The 22,306-nt window shown below is 46.9% G+C and overlaps 6 protein-coding genes across 7 annotated transcripts; 2 read left to right on the top strand and 4 right to left on the bottom strand.

Annotated features, from left to right (window-relative positions):
- Nucleotides 1–687: 687 nt before the first annotated feature.
- Nucleotides 688–1,471, bottom strand: E1B28_006141 (uncharacterized protein; the record flags this gene model as incomplete). The annotated part of the gene is made up of 3 exons (XM_043150765.1): nt 688–1,100; nt 1,151–1,194; nt 1,251–1,471. The coding sequence occupies 3 exons, from the start codon at nt 1,469–1,471 to the stop codon at nt 688–690; spliced, it is 678 nt and encodes a 225-aa protein (XP_043011855.1).
- Nucleotides 1,472–1,576: 105 nt separating this feature from the next.
- On the bottom strand, nt 1,577–2,748 carry E1B28_006140 (uncharacterized protein). 2 transcript variants are annotated; one of them, XM_043150763.1, is made up of 3 exons: nt 2,327–2,748; nt 2,103–2,240; nt 1,577–1,900 (listed from the first exon to the last, which is right to left on the bottom strand). In XM_043150763.1, exons 1-3 carry the CDS (start codon nt 2,613–2,615, stop codon nt 1,827–1,829), a joined length of 501 nt encoding a protein of 166 aa, XP_043011853.1. In that variant the 5' UTR covers nt 2,616–2,748; the 3' UTR covers nt 1,577–1,826. The 2 variants fall into 2 exon arrangements, with proteins under 2 accessions (XP_043011853.1, XP_043011854.1); XM_043150764.1 differs by having other exon boundaries at nt 1,577–2,240.
- Nucleotides 2,749–8,185: 5,437 nt separating this feature from the next.
- E1B28_006139 (uncharacterized protein) lies at nt 8,186–11,767 on the bottom strand. The gene is made up of 4 exons (XM_043150762.1): nt 11,566–11,767; nt 11,065–11,511; nt 10,802–10,968; nt 8,186–10,748 (listed from the first exon to the last, which is right to left on the bottom strand). The coding sequence occupies exons 1-4, from the start codon at nt 11,719–11,721 to the stop codon at nt 8,555–8,557; spliced, it is 2,964 nt and encodes a 987-aa protein (XP_043011852.1). The 5' UTR covers nt 11,722–11,767; the 3' UTR covers nt 8,186–8,554.
- Nucleotides 11,768–12,300: 533 nt separating this feature from the next.
- E1B28_006138 (uncharacterized protein) lies at nt 12,301–15,133 on the top strand (the record flags this gene model as incomplete). Its single annotated transcript, XM_043150761.1, has 17 exons — nt 12,301–12,498; nt 12,546–12,824; nt 12,876–13,071; nt 13,122–13,146; nt 13,199–13,279; nt 13,394–13,487; nt 13,540–13,622; nt 13,677–13,715; nt 13,780–13,809; nt 13,859–13,982; nt 14,042–14,116; nt 14,178–14,249; nt 14,297–14,318; nt 14,387–14,461; nt 14,513–14,545; nt 14,607–14,848; nt 14,909–15,133. 17 exons carry the CDS (start codon nt 12,301–12,303, stop codon nt 15,047–15,049), a joined length of 1,809 nt encoding a protein of 602 aa, XP_043011851.1. The 3' UTR covers nt 15,050–15,133.
- A 186-nt stretch (nt 15,134–15,319) lies between these two features.
- E1B28_006137 (uncharacterized protein) lies at nt 15,320–19,830 on the top strand. The gene is made up of 14 exons (XM_043150760.1): nt 15,320–15,463; nt 15,521–15,634; nt 15,683–15,763; nt 15,823–15,917; nt 15,966–16,925; nt 16,972–17,203; nt 17,258–17,396; nt 17,447–17,687; nt 17,742–17,897; nt 17,948–18,146; nt 18,199–18,722; nt 18,772–19,095; nt 19,155–19,427; nt 19,480–19,830. The coding sequence occupies exons 1-14, from the start codon at nt 15,415–15,417 to the stop codon at nt 19,720–19,722; spliced, it is 3,630 nt and encodes a 1,209-aa protein (XP_043011850.1). The 5' UTR covers nt 15,320–15,414; the 3' UTR covers nt 19,723–19,830.
- Nucleotides 19,831–20,074: 244 nt separating this feature from the next.
- E1B28_006136 (uncharacterized protein) lies at nt 20,075–22,290 on the bottom strand. Its single transcript, XM_043150759.1, has 9 exons — nt 21,987–22,290; nt 21,879–21,935; nt 21,492–21,823; nt 21,324–21,440; nt 21,150–21,275; nt 21,068–21,088; nt 20,756–21,017; nt 20,557–20,698; nt 20,075–20,501 (listed from the first exon to the last, which is right to left on the bottom strand). Exons 1-9 carry the CDS (start codon nt 22,097–22,099, stop codon nt 20,229–20,231), a joined length of 1,443 nt encoding a protein of 480 aa, XP_043011849.1. The 5' UTR covers nt 22,100–22,290; the 3' UTR covers nt 20,075–20,228.
- Nucleotides 22,291–22,306: the final 16 nt, after the last annotated feature.

The following is a 22,306-nucleotide window of genomic DNA, read 5'->3' as shown; positions in this document are numbered from 1 at the left end:
AAATGATATCCAGTTCCAGCCGAAGGACTTGATACTGACAGCGCGACTTTTCGACGAAGAGTCATAATAAGGAAAGGCAGCTGGGTAGAAGCATTCTACGTGTCCTGCGATGCTCTTGACTTGTGATTGCGAAAATACATGTGTTTTTCGATGGAATGCCGAGATCCAGAGGGAGCGAAAGCTGTGTGCATTAGGAAGAAATCCAATGGATCAGACAAGGGTTAGACAGAAGAGCATGGGTCTGACTCTACCCGAATCAAAAGCCGCGATAGAATATGGCCACAACCAGATTGAACTGACTCAACAAAACAATCCTGTTTCACGTGGTGAGGAACTATCGAGACTAAATGCTAATGCAACGCCTCGCCTCGTAAATTGAGAAAGGAGGTGTTTGTATCCTTAGTAAGGGGGCGACGAAAGAGAAGGCACTGGTATGAGGAAGTGTTACTCAATATAGTCACAGTTGTCGACGGTTATAGAAGATAGCTTGTTCAGCCTGTCAAAATCACCGACCAGATTTGCGGCGATCGAACGAAAATAATCTGAGTGTCGGACACTGGCGATCTCCGTTCACCGACGGGCGTGGATATCTATGTATCCGAACATCAGCAATAAAGTATCGAACAAATTGATTGAAATCGTACGCTGACATTTCTACCACCGAAATTCTCGAGCACTGCAACAAACTCATCGGGTCTGAGATCCACCTCTACCATCACTCCCAGTACGACTAACCAATCGCCCCTGAAAGCCCGAGCTCACACCTCCGGGACCTGGGGGAACATTTGGAGTACCACCCCCTTGCGACCCACCCATGAGTCCCAGCGTTTGATTTTGCGACGACCCCAGCAAATTGCCTACAACTCCTGCCGCTTCTTGGACCTTCCTAAGGCGATCATACAAGACCTCTATCGAACGGGTAGCGTCTGCAACCATAGTATCTTCAGCTGGAGGTGTTGGCTCTTGGGACATGGAAACATCGTTCGTTGGGCCAACGACCGGAGATGGTGGTGCAGCCAGTAAGGGTAGAGCCCCGACACCTGAGTGCCGCATCATATCAGATATGAGGTGAAGATTTTGCTGAAGATTAGCCAAATCCGCTGAGATGAATGAATGCGAGTTCGAACTGAAGAGAAGATATCATAAGTACCTTGCGTTTGCGCTGACGACGAACCCGGGTGGTAGGCGTTGGTACTGTATAAGAAATCCTCAGCTCCAGTATCACAGATCAAAGGCCAGCCCAAGCATACATTCCGTTCAGTGCACTACGAGCGATGTTCTGGGTTCTCATCACGTATTCCAGTATTGTTTGAATGTTCTGCTTGAAAGTCTCAACAGAATTCGGGTCATTCGTCATAGGGTTAATCATCTGCTGCCCTTGACTTCCTGACTGCATTGATGGAACGATTGGCTGCATGAATCCTTGGCTTGTGCTTTGAGGAAGAGCGTTTTGTTGATTGAAGGTCTGCATGTCGATTCGCTAGATCTCATGCAGCGAGGCCGTTCGCGTCAAGGCGTCGATACATAAGCGCAATCACAAATCACAACTCTAGCAATACGCTACGTTGCACAATCTGCCAGACGGACATGCAAGTACAAGTACTGGGAATAGACTACGTAGATTACGGATAAGGCGTGGATGATCCATTTCACGGTCTCCGGCGTTTGGTTAATCTACGCTGAGTTTCAAGAAGAGGCAGGTCCGAAGCGAACTAAGTACTGTCATTTGAGGAGCGAGTGAAGACCTGCGAACCATCCAGACTAGCCGCAGCAAGCAAAAGAATTGCATCCAATGAGTAGGCTTCTGTAACAACCAGGGAACTAGTTCAGAGTCCAGTCAATGCGGCCAGTGCTGTCCTCATGCGAGTGACGAATTCGTTCAGGTTGTTGCGCGTTTTCTCTATTGAAACGCATCCACGTCAGGGGAGGTCTTATAGAACATAATGTATAGGAAGGAATGAAAACCACCCGGTGAAAATAAAAAGGTCTCGGACGCGTACCCATGAGAAGAGACATCACCGAACGTGATGATTTGGAGGAAACAAATGAGGAATGGGATGTCGAAAGGGAGGGAGGACCGTTCGACGAAGGTAGAAACATGCCTTGTTCTTTTTCGATCTCAACGACATCCGTCACCTTCTGCTCCAACTTCTGTATTGCCATCTGACTCTCGTACTTCGGTCGAGCTGAAGACCATGCGTGTGTTTCCAGAATGAGATCAAGTAACATCGTGCCGAGCTCTGAGAACAACAAAAGACCAAATGAGAAAAGGATAGTCGTATGTATGCGTCCAGTTCAACGCGATCCTGCAAGTTCTTGGGCGTACCTTGTTCAAAGTTCGCGTCTCTAGCCATTTCTCGCGTAAATGGATCCACCACGGCTGCTTGATGATCGAAGGGCATGAATGGCTCACTGATAACCTCGGTGAGGGGCCGGTCTGTATCCACTGGTAGATGCGACTTAAGAAGGGTAGGAGCAGAGCTCGTAGGAGCCTTTCCGTGGTTCTTCGTTTGACTCTGAGACGACTCTTTGAGTGTGGACCGCGGAGGGGGAGGTGAGCTGTTATCGGAACTGGATCCATCGAGGGTGTTTTCGGAATGTTTTTGAACGTTCATGATAGACAAGGGTGACAGACCACAGGAAAAGGGCAGAGCGAGCAGTGCTAGTGAGCGCTTGAACGCTTGAGCAGTGAGCAGGCAATATGATCGGGGTCGGGCTAGTGTTAGACCTGTGACCGGTCCGTGTATGACGAGTTGGCAACTGAGTATACACAGACCTGTAAAGCGGAAGCAAATCCTCAGCCAGACAATTTAGGGATTTGCCGAAACCGTATAAGGAAATTTAACCTGCCATATCAAGTAGAGTGAATCGGGAATACAATCTGTGACACGCACAACTGATAAGATAGAGCACGACTGATAAGATATCTGCGGACACGCATCTTCTGACGCGACTTGTCCTTGACCTCTTCCTCGACGGCTGGATACACCGGGCAGCTATCACTTCTAAGGTCTGAAATCCGGTGAGTGGATCTGTTCTCATATCTCAATTATACTCTCAAATTGTCTATGATTCAATTTTTGTTGAGCCTTGTCAAAAGCAGATTCATCACTAGGCTTTCAAACCATCCTCGACATCCACTGTCTTCGCTAAGCAACGATGGCCTCCACTGCGGCGTGTCAAACACTGACGGAATATATTGAAGAAGTAATCAAGATGCCGAAAACATTATTACTTCAAATTATCGAACGCTATAACCTCAAGTTGTGCTCCTCATTTCCACATGCCTACATCACGTCGCTTTCTGGCAACGACCTCACCATTGCCTTGAGAACTATTGCTGTCGCGTTTTACACAACAAACGGTCGCGAGATACCTCGAGAACATCAGCTTCGCTTTGTCATCAACTCCATCAATTACGACTCGGTAACTGCACTAAAAACTACTACTAGGTGCAGCAAAGCACACTCCAAGCATGAAGTGCGCAAAACCAAACCCAACACTAGCAATTAGCGTAGTTGATTTGTGGAGGTCGGTATCAATGGACGCTCTCAGCAAGGTTCACTGAGAACTCTAAGATATGACTTCAAGGGTGGGGCTTTATATGGTTCAAAACAAATTCAAATTCTGTGTTCACAAGTCAAAATGACAAAGGCTTTCTACGAAGTTCACTACTTCAAGGAGGTGTTCAATTCTTTCTAAGTTCAAATAGAACTATCAAATTCAATTCAAATTCGAGTCAAAGCGACTCTACAAGTTCAAAGTTTCCAAGTACCAAAGTGGCAACAAATTCAAATCAAATTCAAAGTTCAAATCCAATCTTTTCCAAATACAAACACCAACTTCGAAGAAGTGGGGCAAAGTATGAGCCAGAGTCCCCTAGTGAAAGCACTTAGGCTTCTGTCGTAGGTTACTGGGGAAATACTGCTGCTACCACCCTTCCTTATATACGCCTTTTCGAATAAATAATAATCAAACGTCGAAGATATGATAAAAAGTCGAAAATATAGAGAAATCCCTTTCAGAGATACCAAAGTACCCTTAATCAGGTATAGTACATGTCAATTAGATATCAAACTGTCCAGAATATAATATTCCTTATTCCTTTTCCTCATATTTTCTTTATTCCTGTTCCGAGTCGGATATCTCTGACATTTGCATGTGGATACATCCTGACCCCTTTTTGTTTCCAAGGCGAGTCCCCATGTGCTCCCTTGTTCTCTCTTGTTCTATCCGATCTGGAATAGTCCAAAACTGCTCGATCTACATTCCAGGGATCGTTCCTATGGTTCTTTCCTGGTAGAATGTCCTTTCTGACCGGACATCGTCGACATCCGCCCCTTTTCTTGTTTCCAGCTGTAAGTTACAGCCACCGGCATTGTTTCCGTTCCTTAAGTCCGAAGTGGATTTTAGATGGTTACATCCGTCCGATTGTTACTTCCAGATGTACTTCTAAGAGTTGTTTCCGTCTTTTCAACCAATATCGAAGAAATCAATAAATTGATAGTAAAATCAAGTGTCCCCATGTTTGCTACAGGTAATTGCGAGTGAGACGAGGCCTATCCAAATGAACGAAGGTTTTTAAAGGCTGCTTCATCAGTTCCTACAGGTTTCGGAACGTCGAAGACTCTCATCTATAGGGTGTTTCGTACTTTCTGTACTTCGGATAACCCACAAATAGACCCGTGCTTTGACTAGCAGCTTGGGCTTGCTCTAATCCTCATATTATGTTCCCATTTTGATTATATTATATATAAAAATGTTAAAAATGCGTTTATTTAGGTACTAGTAGATTATATCCGCGATACCGAGTCCTTTAATGATCCGGCAAAGGTAACAAGAGCGCGAACAATATGAATGGCAAGTTGGTGTTGAAACGATACTAATTGATTGAATGATGGCTTGAAGCTGAGAACAGAAACAGGCTTCCAGTTATGAAGACGTTCTAAAATAGGCTTGAGGAGCATGGACGAAGGGCTTTTGACAAAGCGGAGTGGATAACAGAGCACAAGGGTACCTGACTGAACCTTGCTGGGGGCATCAGGTCGCTGCTCGACGTGAATAGAAGTTGAAGCGTTGTAGTTGTCCCATGTAAGCATATGGGGCCCAAAGGATACAAAATGTGCATCATCTACCGAGCAATCTGCAAGGTGGGTTATTGTATTTTGGGTGACAGGATAGGATGTCGAGAGATGGCAGTGATTGAGAGTTTCAATCATTTGATGGAATGCACCTACAGCCTGAGCAAATAGACCGAAAGTCAATTGAAATTTCTGGCAGTGCGGCGAATGCATATGCAGAACTTGGGTCGTAACAACGTCAATTCCCTGAGGTATCCATGCCATTAGTAAATGACCCTTTAGATAAAGAAGGAAAAAATACCAAGGAATTTTGATTGTAACGTTCCGAACTCTTTCCGGATGAATTTGTCGCCGCACGGATAACCCAGTTCCATGCAGGTGTACATCCAAGTATGGAATGTATATCTTGATGGAAGTCGTACCGTTAATGCGACTTAGTTGACTATGCTACAAGGTTCTTTTTGCACTTTAAAACAGTGCTATGGAGCGATATTTATCGTATTAAGAACTAGAGTGAGCCCGAATTGCTAGTTAAAGCTAGTGCCGCTAGTAGAATGTGCTGTAGGCGCAGCTAGACCAGTTAGAGAGAGCCGTAGATCGTGTCAGAAAACTGTATGACCGTTCGAAACCTGTAGAACACTATGAGCAGAGGACTTAAGCGGTAATTCACCGAGTTCTACTCTCTACATTCTACTATGCACTGGCATATCAAGGGATTGTACTATTAGAAGACTTGTAGTCTTCACAGAACCGTTCGTAGCAGAACTTAACAAAGTCAAAAGACCTTCATACTAGGAGTACCTACTTCTACGGGGGATTTAGTTGACAAGAAATCGGACATAGGACCACGCAGACTAGGAGAAATTTGATATGACCGTAGATCGAGTCCCGATCTAAGGAAAAGACAAAAAGACATGATACAGATCCCAGATCACAGATAGAGTACCTAGGAACCAGGCAGGAATGAACAACGGATCTCTGAGTCCACGCTGTTCATGTGCTGCGGCGACTCGGAACTCTGGATCCATATGCTGGAACTACTTGGACACACAAAGTCCATATGATTTGATAACATCGAAATGCAGGATAAGGTCCATAGGCAGGAAATACCATATGGTACGCCTATGTAGGTCCATTCTACATGCTGAAACAAAAATGAAGATCGGTCCAGATTGGTCCAAAACATATGATTCGAATACGGAAAAGCTCCGTAGACAAGATTCTGCACATGTAGCAGTCCCTAGCGATAAGATTCCACATGGATTTGTAGCTACGGTGCATTATTTTTAGAGATGAAACAAGTAGAGATAGGATTACAAAGCTAGCGTAGAAATAGTATAAAAGCAGCTCATGTATCCGTAGATAAAAAAAGTACTACCCGTGCGTAGGAAAGTCCTGAGTGGGTTGCCCGTGAGTAACTGCTCTTGACACCAATAGAGAGATTTGCCCTGTCTTTGAGCAGTGAAACGATAAGATTTGATTTGAACTATACGAGACCGTCGAGGTCAAAACTAGAGAACTATCCGTCCGTAGGCCGCCGAGGTCTTGATTACTGTTTCGTGATCCGTCGAGGGTCTTAGCGTTCGTGTCTGCCGAGGACTTAGTTTTCGTGTCCGTCGAGGGCAATAGTCTCCAATCGTTTCGAATTAGTCTTACCGTAGACGAAATTCATAGTCCCACTTAGTCCACTGGACAATAAACAGAGCCCCTACAAACCCTAGAGTCCCCGTAGCTGTGGTGTTTTTACACTTGCAGTTACACATTGATTTCATAAGAACTTCATACGATACTGAGACTGTGATCTTGTGCGTAACCTTTGCCAAGCAGTCCACCCTTGCAATCTTTCCTGGTGTGTAGAGTTATTGATAGACTTTACACGGAGGTTTACTAGTTTTTGGGTTGATTTGGTGTTGGTGCTACTCCCATAGCTCTGATATTAGGTTGACTCTTGAGTGGTATACTTCGCCCATTACCGTTCGAGAATTTCCGGAGTAATCATATGTGAATAGAAATAAAACCTTGATTTGATGCCAGCAAATTCCTTTTCAATGCGCTCCGAGACCATATCTAGCGCAATAGGCTGCAGCCAGGGTAACATACGCTCCCGGATTGGGTCTGAGTTCCAGATTGCATCAAGGAGCTGTCCAAGGTTGTCCGAGTCCTTTCGATAGAGCCCCGCAAGATGGTAATCAAATGAAGACATGGTAAGAACATTAAGAAGAAGTTCCCATAGAGACATGTTGTATTCTTGTCGCAATAGCCGTAGGATATCCCGTGTCTTCTCTTCTGAGGTACGGCGGGCTTTTCTTGTTTTCATTTCGGGACTCTCAGTAAACTCCAGCTCGGTAGTAGGTTTGAACGGTGAGTCTAAAGTCATTTCAGAGTCAACAGTAGGGATATAGAAAGAACCGGTGATTCCTGGGAAGGTGCTTGCATGCGAACACGGAGTCTGGGGAGTAAAAGAAACAGAAGCACTGCTGGAAGGTGTAGACGGAGTGAAGTGGCCAAGTTCTGGAGTATGGTTTGCATTCGATGTAGGCTGAAGGAAAGGCAAGGACTCGGAAGTCAAGGCAGGGAACTGAAGGGTGAAAACTCTATATTGAGATGGAACTCGGTACAAATTTTGAGCTTTTTCTTGAGACTTTTTCAGTCTTGACGCTGAAGGTAAGGGCTTGGTTTTCTGTGGTGGGTCATTTTGCGAAGCTGATACGGGCGCATCCACTATAGTTCGGCTGCTGAACGGGTTTTTTTTAAATCTTCTCTTTGGTTTGGCATTAGTAGGTAGCCTGAGATTTATTGATGGTTAATATGCTAATTCCTGCACGGAAGAACTGATATTCACGGTAGAGCGGATGGAGGATCCATGTGCGCGACGCGTCGTCGTATAACGTGATGGTAAAAAGCTTACGTGCGTGTCACAGATTGTATTCCCGATTCACTCTACTTGATATGGCAGGTTAAATTTCCTTATACGGTTTCGGCAAATCCCTAAATTGTCTGGCTGAGGATTTGATTCCGTTTTACAGGACCCTAACTACTCAGTTTGCCAACGCGTCAGTGACGGGACTGTGACAGGACTAGGCTAGTGTCAAGTTTCAAGATCGTGACGGTGGCGAAAACCGCGACTTGTTCATCAACTTTAATTTGAAGTCACGTTGCTATGAACCTAGAGATTAAATACATAGATATCTAAACAAGCTTAAGGAATTGAGAGACCAATGGATCAAGATAGTTCGAGATATGCGATAGACAAAGCGCGAATGATTGTGATGAAAACAGAAATAAAACATGAAGTAGAAGAGGGGAGAAACGGAAAGCGAACACATTTTGCGCCCTCGCACAACCCATGAATGAGAACAAACAGCCCAACCAGAAAATCCCCATCACCAAAGCGAGACGTTGATGCCTTATGCTCACGACTTTTGATCCTGTTCTCCGGGTGCGGATGAAACAGCCTGCCCATTCTGACGATCTCAGGGATCTGAATCTGGTCGCTGCATTTGCGGTCTTGAAGCAGCAGCAGACGACATTGATTGCGTACGCGTCATTTCAAATCGGTCTTCTGCTTTCTCTTGTGACGCGGTGCTATTGAACGACGGGAGATTTAGATTGTACGATTCAGCCCGCTTTTGATGCTGTGGCTCTTTCGTCGAAACCGCTTCACTGACCGGCCTATCGCCTGCTTCTTGCAAGCTGCTCCTGCCTTCTTGATCATACATTGAATCAAAGTATCCTCCGACACCCGCGTGCGCCCCACTTCCACTACCCAACTCAACACCCACACTGCTGGGTGTCACCTCTACGAAATAACCTCCTGCAGGAGGGTGAGGGTGATGAACAGGCGCTCCAACCGCTGGGTTGATGTAAGGATTGGGTTCCCATGGGGACACTGCTAGTCCAGGTGAGAACGGTGTCATCGGATGCATCGGAGAAAACAAGGCCATATGCATCGGTAAATGATAATGGGGGGGCATAGAAGGTGGAGGATGAGGGGCAGGCGGTTGTTGCTGCTGAGAGGATGAGACTGAAGCAAAGCTGAAGTAGGGATTGTCGTCTTCTTTCAACTTTTCCCTTCTATCGACTTCATTCGATCGCGTTCTATCCTCGCCTTTATCAGTATCACCCTTCTGATCAACCTCATCCGCTGGTGAGCTCGCACCACTTCCTGCCCTGCTCCTCCTTGCCGTTCCGGGCCTGTCCTGCTCAATTTGTTCTTCCATCTGAGGGGCGGATGTCGGTGGAGGGGGCGGCATGATAGCAGTCGGAGTGACCATCATCATCCCGATTGGATGATATCCAGTAATTCCAGGGGAATGAAGTGGTGTTCCTCCAGTCATGGCATACGGAGAAATGGGATACGTTAATGCCGGACTAGGCATCGGGCTACCCATTCCAGGATTGTAGAACGTAAATGGCGGCATGGTGGGCGTAATGGGAGGGAGGCCGTGAGGGGTCATCTGGGCTGGATTATGCGGGATAGGGTATGCTGAGGGTGAAGGTATTGGGTAGTTTGGATAGACATAACCTGGGTGGGGATGTGAATGTGAATATGAATGCGAGTGAGGATGCACAGAAGGTTGAGGTTGAGGAGGACCCCATTTTGGCGGTGGCGGTATACTGATTGTCCCTGGATGATGCGGATGCAACTGAGGTACTTCCTTCTCCTTCTCCTTCTCCTTCTCTTTTTCATGATCCCTTTCCTTCCCCTTCCCCTGCTGTGGGTCCTCGAGGCCGGGGTCGCTTAGCGGAGTCGTTCGAGCGCTACTCAAGTCGGTTGCTCCAGATCCACTTCCAGAAACACTCTGGCTTTCATTTCCAGAATCATTTTTGTCACCGGAATTGGTTCGACTGATCCTTCCACTCCCAATAAGGCTACCGGATCCTGCAGAGCCTGTGCTACTAGTAGCGCTGATCGCACTATTGGTGACGCTTGATCTCCTCGTGAGTATTCCACTTAACTCCAATGCAGTCCTGTTGACATTCGAAGTTCCTGTACCGGAACAACTCGTGAATGCCGGTCTCGTGTGAGGCCTGTTTGTGTCTCTGCTGTCACCTAAAGATAGTCCTCCTAATCCCTTCCCGATAATTCTCTCAGCAAGGCTTGATACTGTCAACTCTCCTTCTTTTAAAGATTCCCCGCTCAGAGCGCTTGGACGTGGGGGCCATTCTGAGCCACCAGTAGTGGTGTCGATACCACCAGGAAAGTATGCGCCAGCGGAAAGACCTTCTTGATATGGAGTACTGGGCTGTGAAGAAGGCCCGAAGTCCAGTGTGTAACCCGCTGGCATGATTATGCGATTCGAAACGTTTGTGTGCTGTTGATGGACATCCAAACCTACGTTTTGGGTGGGAGGATGAGGAGACAAAGGTCGCGATGAGGGGTATGAATTCGCGTGTCTTGGCGAAGCTGCTCTGGGAAGCAAAGGAAGAGGTGAAGATGGTGGCAGGAGGGAACTTCCTATATGTGACGTCGATAGAAGGTGCGAGAGATGTGGTGGAATAAACTTCTGAGTTTGTTGACGTGGAGCTGGTGAGGCGGGCGTTGAAAGAGAAGTTGATAAAGAGGAGAAATTGGGTGAAAGAGAGGTCATAGGAAGAATAGCCGGATGTGTGGATTGTGAGAACTTATCGTAATGAACTTTGAGAGGACGGCCATTGTACTCGTATCTGTATTATTCACCGTCAACAAGAGAAGTAATCATTAAAAGTATACTACATACCCGTTGAACATCCTTAGTGCCCTTTCAGCATCTGTTTCAGTTGCAAACACTACGGTTCCGAACCCGCGGGAACGGCCATCCTGTCCCAAAGCGACATCAGCTCGGATAATCGTTCCGGCTTGCCGGAAGAGGTCTTTAAGATCTTGCCACTGACAGTGGAACGGAAGCTATGCAGAACATTAGTAAGAAGGTAGAAGAAGCAGTGGGGACTGGGGGGGTAACGAATTTGAAAAAGAGAATCATATTCCTTGGAGGAAACTCACATTCCCAACAAATAAATTTCTACCCCCACCGCTCGTGTTTGTAGACGAACCCGAAGAATTTGGAGGTGAATTGTCTAGCCCCAACAGCTTGGTGTAGTCAAGCTCGCTACTAGCTCCTGCAGCCCCTCGACCAACAAGAAAGGGGGATACCGCGAGTAATGGATTTGATGCGCCAGTGACAGTACTGGCCTGAGTGAGATGGTCGAAACAATTCTGTTGATCGACCTCGCTGCCCATTCTGTCCGGTCTGACTTCGAGGACTCTTGTTTGCCATGAATACCCATTGAACATGTCAATCGCCCGCCCAGCGTCTTCGGCAGTAGCTAACAAGACAGTACCATAACCTCGCGAGCGATTATCTGGACCCAAGGAAACATCCGCACGTAAAACAGTGCCAGCTTTGCGAAACAAGTCTTTGAGATCTTGCCACCGCACTCGGTAAGGTAGCTGGACAATAGAGAAATCAGAAGGTAGATAGGAGAATAAAAATAGCATACGGACGTTGCCAACGAAAAGCTGGGTTCTGGTATCCTTTATTGGACCTGTTCTACCGTCCGTGGAGGTAGCCATTTGGATGACGGCCTCGATATCATCGCTTGAGGGAGTCAATATGGTGTTTGAAGGCGAGGAATCCTTTAAAGTGTCTGCCGTCGACATTTAGAGCAAAAACATGAGTGAGATAACTGGTAGAGGGAGAAAAACATACAAGTTCGGAGTACATCACCCTTGGGAGGAAGAGGAGGAGCTACTCGCGTGGCACCCACATGGAGATACCTCAAGCCGGTCCGGCTTATGACGTCACTACACCCTGTCAAGAGCAAAGCTTAGTGCAGTGCCGGCAGCCCGATGCCACGGCACACGAGCCGGCAAATGAAAAGGTCTAGACTCAAGTCCGCAACCGATATGCTGGGTTATAGCGGTCGGTACCACTCCACCCAATAGAAATTACGTTGGCACGGACAAACTCCAACTTTCGACCAAGAATAAAGTCAATTCATTGAATCTTTTCTACCGTGACAATAAGACACCCACTCATGGCAATCGCTGAAATGAATCGTCAAACTCACTCACCGTGAAGCAACCCACCACCAGTTACCGGCAGCTTAGCCGACGGATCGCGCATGGGAGACACCATTTTTCCTGGAATAAAATAATCTTCCCATCCCAAAAAGCCTGTGAACAAGATATAACTCAATCGGAGCACTCACGACCTAGCTATTACCCCCATCTCCCGCAATGCGACTTTCAACCGTCAGAGTGGTCACGTTCATAGCGTCGTTTGCGCTCGTTCGTACAGATGACATTCTCACCGCTATTTCCAAAATGCATGACTGCTCTTCCTGCCGTGATGTTTTGGTACAGTTGAAGAGTCTGGCCGTGAAGGGTAACGAAGTATTTGTCAAGAACTTCACTGGGCTTTGCGAAACCCTAAAAGTGTGTTTGGTAGTATGTTTGGTGTTGTGAAACTCACTTTCGTCTAGCTCGCGGACCCAGATGTCTGCGTTGGCGCAATTATCAGAAGTGGACCCATCATCGCCCATGATTTGCGACAGATCAATCCTACTTCTGGGAAAGCCAGCGCGGGTCTCTGTGACGCCCTTTTTGGTTTTTGTTCGACGAACACCTCAACGCCCTTTCAAATTCCTTTACCTCCCCCCCATCACGGCCCTATTCTGGAGAAAAACTCAAAAAGCCAAACGAGAAAACAGCCCTTCCAAGTTGTGCACATAAGCGATGTCCATATCGACAGAGGATACACAGTTTGTATCCTTTCGAATCCTGACTAGTTTTAAATCATGACTCAAATACAGATTGGATCGGAGGCAAACTGCACGAAACCACTTTGTTGTCGGGCTTCCTCTGATGACAGTCCCATTTCCGATCCTGCGCAGCCTAACGGGAACATGAGATGTGATTCGCCCATCTCCCTGGCCGACTCTATGCTGGAAGCTGTCAATGCAATCAATCCGAAATTCGTGATATTTACCGGAGACGTGGTTGATGGTCGTGAGTTTTCGTATTGTGGAATGTAGAGCAGCTAGTTGATCGACATTTAGATTTTAATTGGCTAGGGAACCAGTCGTTAAGACATTTGTTCAATTCTTGTTCTTACCTGTATTCAGTTATGATTCAGTGGTGTCGAAGATGAACTCAAGAGCTTCAATTCCGAATTATTGGCTAAAGTTCGCTCGCCCGTGTTTCCCGCTATCGGTCTGTGAATCATTTTTGGTCTACCACCAGCAATTGTTAACAAACAAGTCAATAGGCAATCAGTAGGGTTTTCTAATCATCGAGTCCAAGTGGCCCCCTCATTGGTGATTCGATTTAGCGACACAACGCCAGTGAACTCCTTTGCCCGCTCGTCATCGATGACCGCGAATAATTCACACTTTGTGTTTGACATACAAAGTGCTGGATGGAGGGTGAGTCTTGCAGTCGTACAGGGCGTGCTCGCCGTTCAGTAATCTACAACAGCAATGGATCGGTAACGACGCTAGCAACCAAGTCAAACATGAGTCTGGGAGCTATTCATCGCTTGTACCCGGAACACCTTTAAGGTACGTCAGCATGTGTTCAACGTCACTTATGATGAACTTGGATGAGTGCTACAGGATCATGTCGGTAAACACACAGTATTGGTACAAGCAAAAGTAAGGCCGTCGAACCTCGTCCAGCCGTCTACTAGGTATATGTACCGATGTGTATTTGCTCTAGCTTTTGGTTGTATGACAGCGACGAATTTCAGTCAGTCTTTGTCCCAGATCAAATCCCTTGAAACTGAACTTCATCACAGACCAGACCCTAACGGCATCTTGGCCTTTTTAGCACAGCAACTTGATGCTGCTGAACAGGCAGACGAGAAAGTGTGGGTTATTGGACATATTCCACTCGGAAAAGAAGATTTGGTGGAGGATCAGGTTTGTAGTATTCTAAGAGCGGAATCAAGCTGCTCACGCCTTTATTTGTCCGCCATCAGTCAAATTATTACGACCAGATTCTACAACGTTACAAGAACACTATCGCTGGTCATTTCTTTGGACACAGTCATAAGGTGCGGCGCTCAAGCTCCTGGAGTTCTGACCGCTGAGTACCCCCCACCCTATCCCATATAGGATGAATTCCAGATTGCCTACTCCGACTACAACGATCAGACCGCCGACAATGCTGTCAATTTTGCTTCTATCGTACGGATGGTTTCCTGTCCTGAAAGTTGAGCTGACGGTCTGCTTAGGGACCAGCACTTACCCCGACCAGTAAGTTCTCCGCCTTCAACTGTCCAACGTTCCTACGCTCAACTCGCCTTCTCTTTCTCTCAATCTAGGCGGGAATCCCGCTTTCAAGGTCTATGACGTGGACTCAGACACTTTTGGGCTGATGAATGTGAAGGTGATTTTCGGTACGTTTATCTCGCTCGAGGTTGACGTCTGTGTTAACCATCCTCGGGCAGCGAACACGTCAGAACCATCCTTTCAATCTCATCGTTTGTCGTACTCCTTGCGTTATGAAACTAAAATTTTCCTGAATATCCTTCCAATCGACAGCGACGTGGCGAGAGCTTTATAACGCACGGGATCTCTACGGACCCCTAGTGAAGCTTTCCCCCTCTTCAGAGCTTACGCCCGCATTCTGGCACAAGATCACGCAAATCTTCCAAACGAATGATACTGTTTTCCAACTTTTTAACGCTCTGTTGAGTCGGGAAGGAGCTGTTACTCCATGTGATGGGGATTGCAAAGCGACAAGGATTTGTGATCTGAGGGCATTCCGGTCAGAAAACAACTGCGTCAGTCAGACAGTTCCTTTTTCTCAAAAGCACGTTATTTATTCAAGGACTTTCGTTTAGGACACCCCGACACCTGGCGTTGCAATCCGGAGGCGGGACATTGCAAAGATGGCTGCCGAGTCTGAAGCCTGTGAGGGGTTCGGTTTGGGGTCTTTCTTTAGGATGTTGCGTGCCAAGTCTATGAAAGCTCACCCGAGTTGATCAGTGTGCATCTGTACTATAAGTAGTGTCTGTGGAAGAGTAGATACAAGCATCTGTTCAAGCAATGAGATTTATGCAGTCGGTTCTGTAACATCACCATTTGTTGACGAAGATAGCAAATTGTATCCAGTTCATGATGCCAGAACAACAATTAATGTAACAAGACTGGATCCAGGTCCAGATTCAAACTAGTCAATGTCACTCAGTCAACATCGTGGAACGGAGAGAATTTATTTCGAAGACACTTGGCCTGTCACACTCAGTCACACACTATTTCGGTCACGACGTCCACGTCTTACTCGATTCTCTCCATATAGAGCTCGTATTTTTTGTCCCTTTCAGAGCGCCCAACAACGACCACGAGCATGTCGGTAATGCTCACAAAGTTTGAATCCAAAAGCAACCGTGTCAAAGGCTTGTCAATCCCCAGTATCTGCTGAACTGCAACTCCATCTGACTCCGGCAAAACAGGCCTTGCATTTCATCCTACGCAACCTTTGCTGGCAGCGGCTTTGCACAATGGTAGCGTTCAATTATGGAACTATCGCATGGGTGTCCTCGTCGATCGCTTCGACGAACATGAAGGTACGTCGCGCGTTTTAATCACCACGAGCTCGTTTCAACTCTTCGCAGGACCTGTACGAGGTGTTCATTTTCATCCGAGCAGAGCATTGTTGGCGACGGGTGGAGATGATTACAAAGTCAGAGTGTGGGGTATGCTGCGTGATCATTTCAGCTAGTTTCTGGACTGGACTCAATTCAAATTTTAACAGACATACGTCCACAAAACCGCCGATGCCTCTTCACCTTACATGGACATTTGGACTATGTTAGAACCGTGCAATTTCATCATGAAATGCCTTGGATTGTGAGTACCTTTCTCCTCCCGATTGTTCTTCACGCTAAACCTTGCTAGATCTCGACTTCAGACGATCAAACAATTCGTATCTGGAATAGCACCTCCCGTAACTGTATCGCCGTGTTAACGGGACACTCGCACTATGTCATGTCCGCCTTTTTTCATTCCAAGGAGGATCTAGTGGTTTCCGCTTCTATGGATCAGACGGTCCGCGTTTGGGACATCTCCGGTCTTCGCAAAGGCTCTCCTAACACAGGCAGCAGTCAATTCGAGACGTTTGACACCTTTTCCACTGTGAAATATGTTTTAGAAGGGCACGATCGGGGGGTTAATTACGCTGTGTTCCACCCTACCCTTCCGTTGATCATCTCTGCAGCCGATGACCGTACCATCAAAATTTGGAGGATGAGCGAGACAAAAGCTTGGGAAGTCGATTCTTGTCGAGGTCATTTCAATAATGTTTCCAGTGCCTTGTTCCACCCGAAACACGAACTCATCGTTTCCTGTGGAGAAGATAAAACTGTCCGTGTATGGGATTTGGCGAAACGCACGGCCATCCAGACTTTCCGAAGAGAACATGATCGTTTTTGGGTCCTGGCATCACATCCCAACCTCAACCTATTTGCAGCCGGCCACGACAATGGACTCATAGTTTTCAAACTGGAGAGAGAGCGACCCGCGTTCTCGGTACACCAGGACACCCTCTACTATATACGTGACAAATATGTTCGCTCCTACGACTTCAACTCGGCGTCTGATATAGGCCTCCTGAGCGTGCGGAAGCTTGGGAGCCCATACATCCCTCCTAGGACGTTGAGTTACAACCCAGCCGAGAAAGCTGTTATAGTGACGACGTCGAGCGACAACGGGCTTTATGAGCTTACCTCCTTGTCTGGACCAGGTCAAGTGCAGGGTGGTGAAGTCAAAGACTCTAGTGTGGATGGCAAGAAGGGATCTGGACAGAGTTCGATATTCGTTGCAAGGAACAGATTTGCTGTTTTGAACAAAACTACTCAAGTAAGTGGTAAACTTATATCTGGATCTCGATACTTAGTTCCGGTAGACCATCGAAGTCAGGGATCTCTCGAATTCAGTGATCAAAACGATCAAGCCGCCTGCACAAACGAACGAGATATTTTATGGCGGCACGGCATGCCTAATCCTGAGTTCTACTTCGTCCGTTGTACTCTATGACATCCAACAACAGAAGACAATTGCCGAAGTCAACACCCCACCGGTAAAATATGTCGTGTGGAATTCGGATTCCAGCTTGGTTGCCTTGATGAGCAAACATAGTGGGTTGCTAGCCTTCTTACACGTTTGACCAGTCTCTAACACTTTGTATACAGCCATAACAATAGCTAACCGAACGTTTTCTCAGCATAGCTTGATTCATGAGACAATCAGAATCAAGTCTGGAGCTTGGGATGATTCGGGTGTCTTCATTTACTCGACCCTCAACCATGTCAAATATTGTCTTTCTCAAGGGTATATTCTACTCACAAATGTTAATCTTGAGAAGCTCATCGTCTCTCTAGCGATCATGGCGTTATATGCACCCTCGACAACCCCGTTTACCTCACCCGTGTCAAGGGGAAGACCATTCACTGTCTTGACCGATCTGCTCGTCCCCGCACTATCACATTTGACCCAACGGAATATCGGTTTAAACTCGCTTTGTTAAAGAACAATTACGAGGAAGTGTTGTATATCATCAAAACCTCCACTTTAATGGGTCAAAGCATCATTGCTTATCTGCAACAGAAAGGTTTCCCTGAGGTTAGTGTCCGATAAATTCATCCTCTCGCGATCACAATGTTTCTCCTCTTTCAGATTGCACTTCACTTTGTCCAAGACACAAATACACGGTTTGAGCTCGCCCTCGAGTGCGGGAACTTGGAGGTTGCAATGGAAACTGCCAAAACGATTGACCGCTCGGAATGCTGGGAACGACTGGCGCAACAAGCTTTGAGACAGGGCAATCACGAAGTAAGCTCTTATCTGTCGAGAACACTTATAGACTCACATCTGTTTCTCAGATCGTTGAAAAAGCCTACCAACGGACGAAAAACTTTGACAAACTGTCCTTCTTATATTTGGCAACTGGCAGCTCGGATAAACTCACAAAGATGCTGAAAATAGCTGAAATGCGCGGGGATCCGATGTCTCGATTCCATAACGCCTTGTATACAGGTGACCTAGAGGGCCGGATCGCAGTTCTACGCGACGTCGCAATGTGTGAGCACAGTTACTTCATCCAACGTCGTAATCCACTAATTCCATCATGTAGACCCGCTTGCCTACCTCACTGCAAAGACCAACGGCTTAGATGAGCTTGCGGAAGAAATCTTGGAAGCCTCAGGATTGACCGCTTCCGATATTGACGACGTGCCCACGTACGGTCCTTCAACTCTCAAGCGGCCCCCAATTGTTACGCCTACATCGAGCCTGAATTGGCCGGTGATATCGACAGCAGAGAGCTTCTTCGACCGCGCTCTTGCCAATGGTAGTTTGGAGGGTCCCATTGAATCCCCGCATGGTAATGGAGATGTCAACCCCACCTCCGCACTCTCTGCCCTTGACGACTGGGCAAAAGATGAAGAGTTACACGACGATATTGGACCCGAAGAAGGCGGTTGGGGTCTCGAAGCCGATGCTGAGGAGGCTGTTCCGGAAGAAGATCAAGAAATTCTTCCGCAGGAGGACTTCGGGGATGGCGCTGTTCCTGGGGCAAACGAGAGTGAATTATGGGTCAGAAATTCGCCGCTAGCCGCGGACCATGTTGCTGCTGGCTCCCTGGAGTCCGCCATGCAGGTACGTTCGATTTATCAGACAGTAACGGCCTTGCCTTACCATTGCCCAGCTATTGAATCGACAACTGGGTGTTGTCAACTTTGCACCTCTGAAACCTCTATTTCTGTCTATCTATCGCTCTTCCCACACCTATCTCTCTCCATTAGCATCTTTGCATCCATTGCACCTGCACATTCGCCGCAATATTTCGGAATCCTCTCCCAGCAAAGTCCTTCCCGTCGCTGCTCGCTCCCTTCAATCCGTCCGCTCTGAGCTGGCGGAGGGCTATCGAGCGGTGTCTGGAGCTAGGCTTGCCGATGCTCAGGAGATTTTCCGGTCTGTTCTCAGGTCGCTTCTTCTTATCGCTCTTACGTCGGATGATGAGGCTAGACAAGTGAGTCGGTTTATACGATAGACCATTATCCTATCTTTGATACTTATCAAATTCAAAAGTGGAGAGACACTGTCACACAAGCTCGCGAATACCTTCTTGGTGTTTCAATCGAGCTAGAGCGGAGACGGGTTGTAGAGGAAGAACCAAATAACTTGAAACGGAACTTGGAACTGGCCGCCTATTTCACTCACTGTCAACTTCAACCCCCTCACCTACAAATAGCACTTCGCAGCGCTATCGGCGTCTTCACTAAGGCAAATAATCAGGCTGATGCTGCTCGTTTCGCACGGAGGCTCATCGACCTAAGACCGGATCCTAAAATTGTGTCGCAGGTGCGTTCAACAAAGGTCTTCATTGTTCAATTATTCACCACACCACGTATAGGCACGAACGAGGATTGCTGCTGGTGAACGTAACCCCGTCAATGCTGTTGAAATTTCATATGACGAGTTCACTCCGTTTGAGATATGCGCAGCGAGCTTTACACCGATATACCGCGGGTCAACCTCTGTTCGCTGTCCTTACACCAACGCAACGTTTCTACCTGATTATAAGGGTACCCTCGATCCACTGACGAACTTGACGGAGATTGGTGCCACTGCTTCTGGTATCCCTGCTCCGTGGTAGGATTTCTCGTATCGTAATTATTTAATTTCGTCGTCAATGAAGTTCCTGTTTATCATGAAGGTTGTTGAATGAATCACTATCCTTTAGGCACTATGGGTAGCAACGCCATAATTTGGTCAATGTATAGTTGCTCTGACATAGTAGGGAAAACATGGCAACGAACAATGTAAGTACACAACCTGTAAGTAGGCCCATATGGGGACGTCGGGTCGCGATATCAATGGTCGTTCGAAGTTCTTTACAGTTGATGTGAACTGCAAGTAACGACCGTAATCCTCTTAAGGAACTACATGAATGTCTTAGACACAGGACATCTGCCTTACATCAAGCCAGGCCTTCACTCTATTCAGTGTGAATATCACAGAATGAAGAGACAAGTCAAAGGCTGTTGATACTATTACACTGATACTATAGATACATAGGGTATCGCGACGCAAGGACAGGTATACGTGTACAAGGTATGCTGGTTCCCATTGATTTTAGTTCTAAGAGAAACTATGCGGACGTCACACTAGCGAATCTTCGCCACTACCTCGGAAATTCCGCAGATGAAACAACGAGGAAGTTATTGTGGTACGATTTAGGCTGAGAGCTAGCGCGGAGATGAAGACGGTAGCGCCCACAACCCAATACATGCCCACATAGACGCTGAGTATCAAGATCACATTCGTGCAGAATAATAGCAAACCCCAAAGTTGGAAGGCTGTGGGGAGGCTGTAAATGAGCGCCACAAAATGAAAATCATATTTTTCGGATCGCATGGCGTGCAGGTGAGTATACTGTCAAGACTGTGAGCCGAGTCCTTGTTCAGTTAGGGCTGACAGAAGAACGTACGATGTCGCCGGCAGAAGCGTCTTCCAAACTATTGTATCGATGTCTGAGCAAGGCTGACGACAAGATGCTGGCAACCAGAAGAACGGCTGATGTAACTCCAAGCGTCGATGAAGATGGAAAATGAAGCAAAAAGATGTGCAATCTTGAGAGCGGTCTCAAATCAGGACAGATTTGGAAGTCAGATAATAGATTTGCTTACAATAGTATGCAAAACGCCTCAAAAGACGCACGTTTCCATTCTTCTACGGTCCTTCTTATGAAGGGCTGCCATTGAGACTTGTAGACAAGCTGGTCAATAAACGTATCCGTCAACTGGGTGTGGTGACGAGTGGCAGTATTCAAAGTCAAGATCGAAAGGACGGTGGAGAGTCGTGGAGAAGGGAGAGGATGGTGAAGGATTGCTTGGTCTCTTGAGAGACGAGCAACTTCTTGTCCGTGATGGGACTGGAATCTGTGATGGTCTATGATGATATTCAACAACATATTTCTCTCTATTGTCGGGGAGACTCACAAATTGACCTCCAAAGTCGAGCTGCCGAAGACAAGGGATCACATTATTGATGGGTTTCTGGCAAATGTAGAATGGTACGAACCGACTACACAGATTTGATTACCGTCCGCCATGTTATCTCTCGCAATCTTTAGCAGATCTAATAATTGATAACATTCCTCCCGTGACCAGAGGCCAAGATACGTCGACGTTTGAGATGTAATTTGATCTGAAACTGGGTGAACACACGGAATGCCGTTGAGCATCGGACACATACCAGTTAATCCGTGGCACCATATTGACAACAGGTCATCGACTACTTTGACAGGAAGACCCCCGATGTGCATCGGAAAATACTCGACGTGGATCCAATACAGTTCAGTCAGAGCGATTTCTGATCGAACACTCAGCTGTGCCATCTTCGGATGATCTGGATTGCACTTACGCAGATGAGACTCTGATGCTACGTCTGGGATCCCAAGTTCAGTAGTGTCATATTGCTCCAGCCAAAATTGGGTCTGGATTGCATGATTGACGAAGTAGTACGAACATCCATCATCTTCAATCAGGATGAATAGCTCGATATTTTCGGATAACGGCATACCCTTCTCTTCGACAAGGGACTCGATGTGTTTCGACCAATACAGGACTTTGGCCAGAGTTTCTGGGTTGTAGAGATAAGCCTCTGTTACTATGCGAAGGGGTGAGTCCCTGGCAAAATATATTTGGCCTTCAGGATGAACAAAAGACGACCAGCAGGGAGGCAAGTATGACGGTCTGACGTGGTTTCACTCTTAGCGTAAGACCAGTGATAGAATTGCGCAACGCTCACTTGGTTTCTGCCCAACGCCAGTAGCCAGGTGTAACGATAGCCTGTTTAAGAGAGGCTCTGAATGCCTTTTCAGACAAGCCTCCGACACTGATGACTAGATCTACTCACAGAACGTGCTTTTCGTAACGTCCCGTCCATTCCGACGTCGTTGGTCGCAAAGTTCCGTAGTCCAAAGATCCCTGTATGGTTTCAAATGCATTTTTCTTTGAATCGTCGCACATATCGTGGATGGGTAGGGTGGGGAAAGTGTGTTGGATGCTGCCATGGGACGACCCGCATTATATTGTCACGCTGGGCACCGCTTTTGTCAGATAGAACACCCCGAGGCCGAAAGCACGGGTAGGCAATGTCACGGTTGTTAAAAGGCTATCCAATGTCATGCCATCGAGTATAGGTAAATGGAGATCCCGTATACCGGTGTAGTAATC

The sequence above is a fragment of the Marasmius oreades genome, chromosome 3 (genome assembly GCF_018924745.1).
Source record: "Marasmius oreades isolate 03SP1 chromosome 3, whole genome shotgun sequence".
Lineage (NCBI taxonomy): Eukaryota > Fungi > Basidiomycota > Agaricomycetes > Agaricales > Marasmiaceae > Marasmius > Marasmius oreades.
Note: the sequence above shows the minus strand (reverse complement) of the source record. Positions and strands in the feature narration are given on the sequence as shown.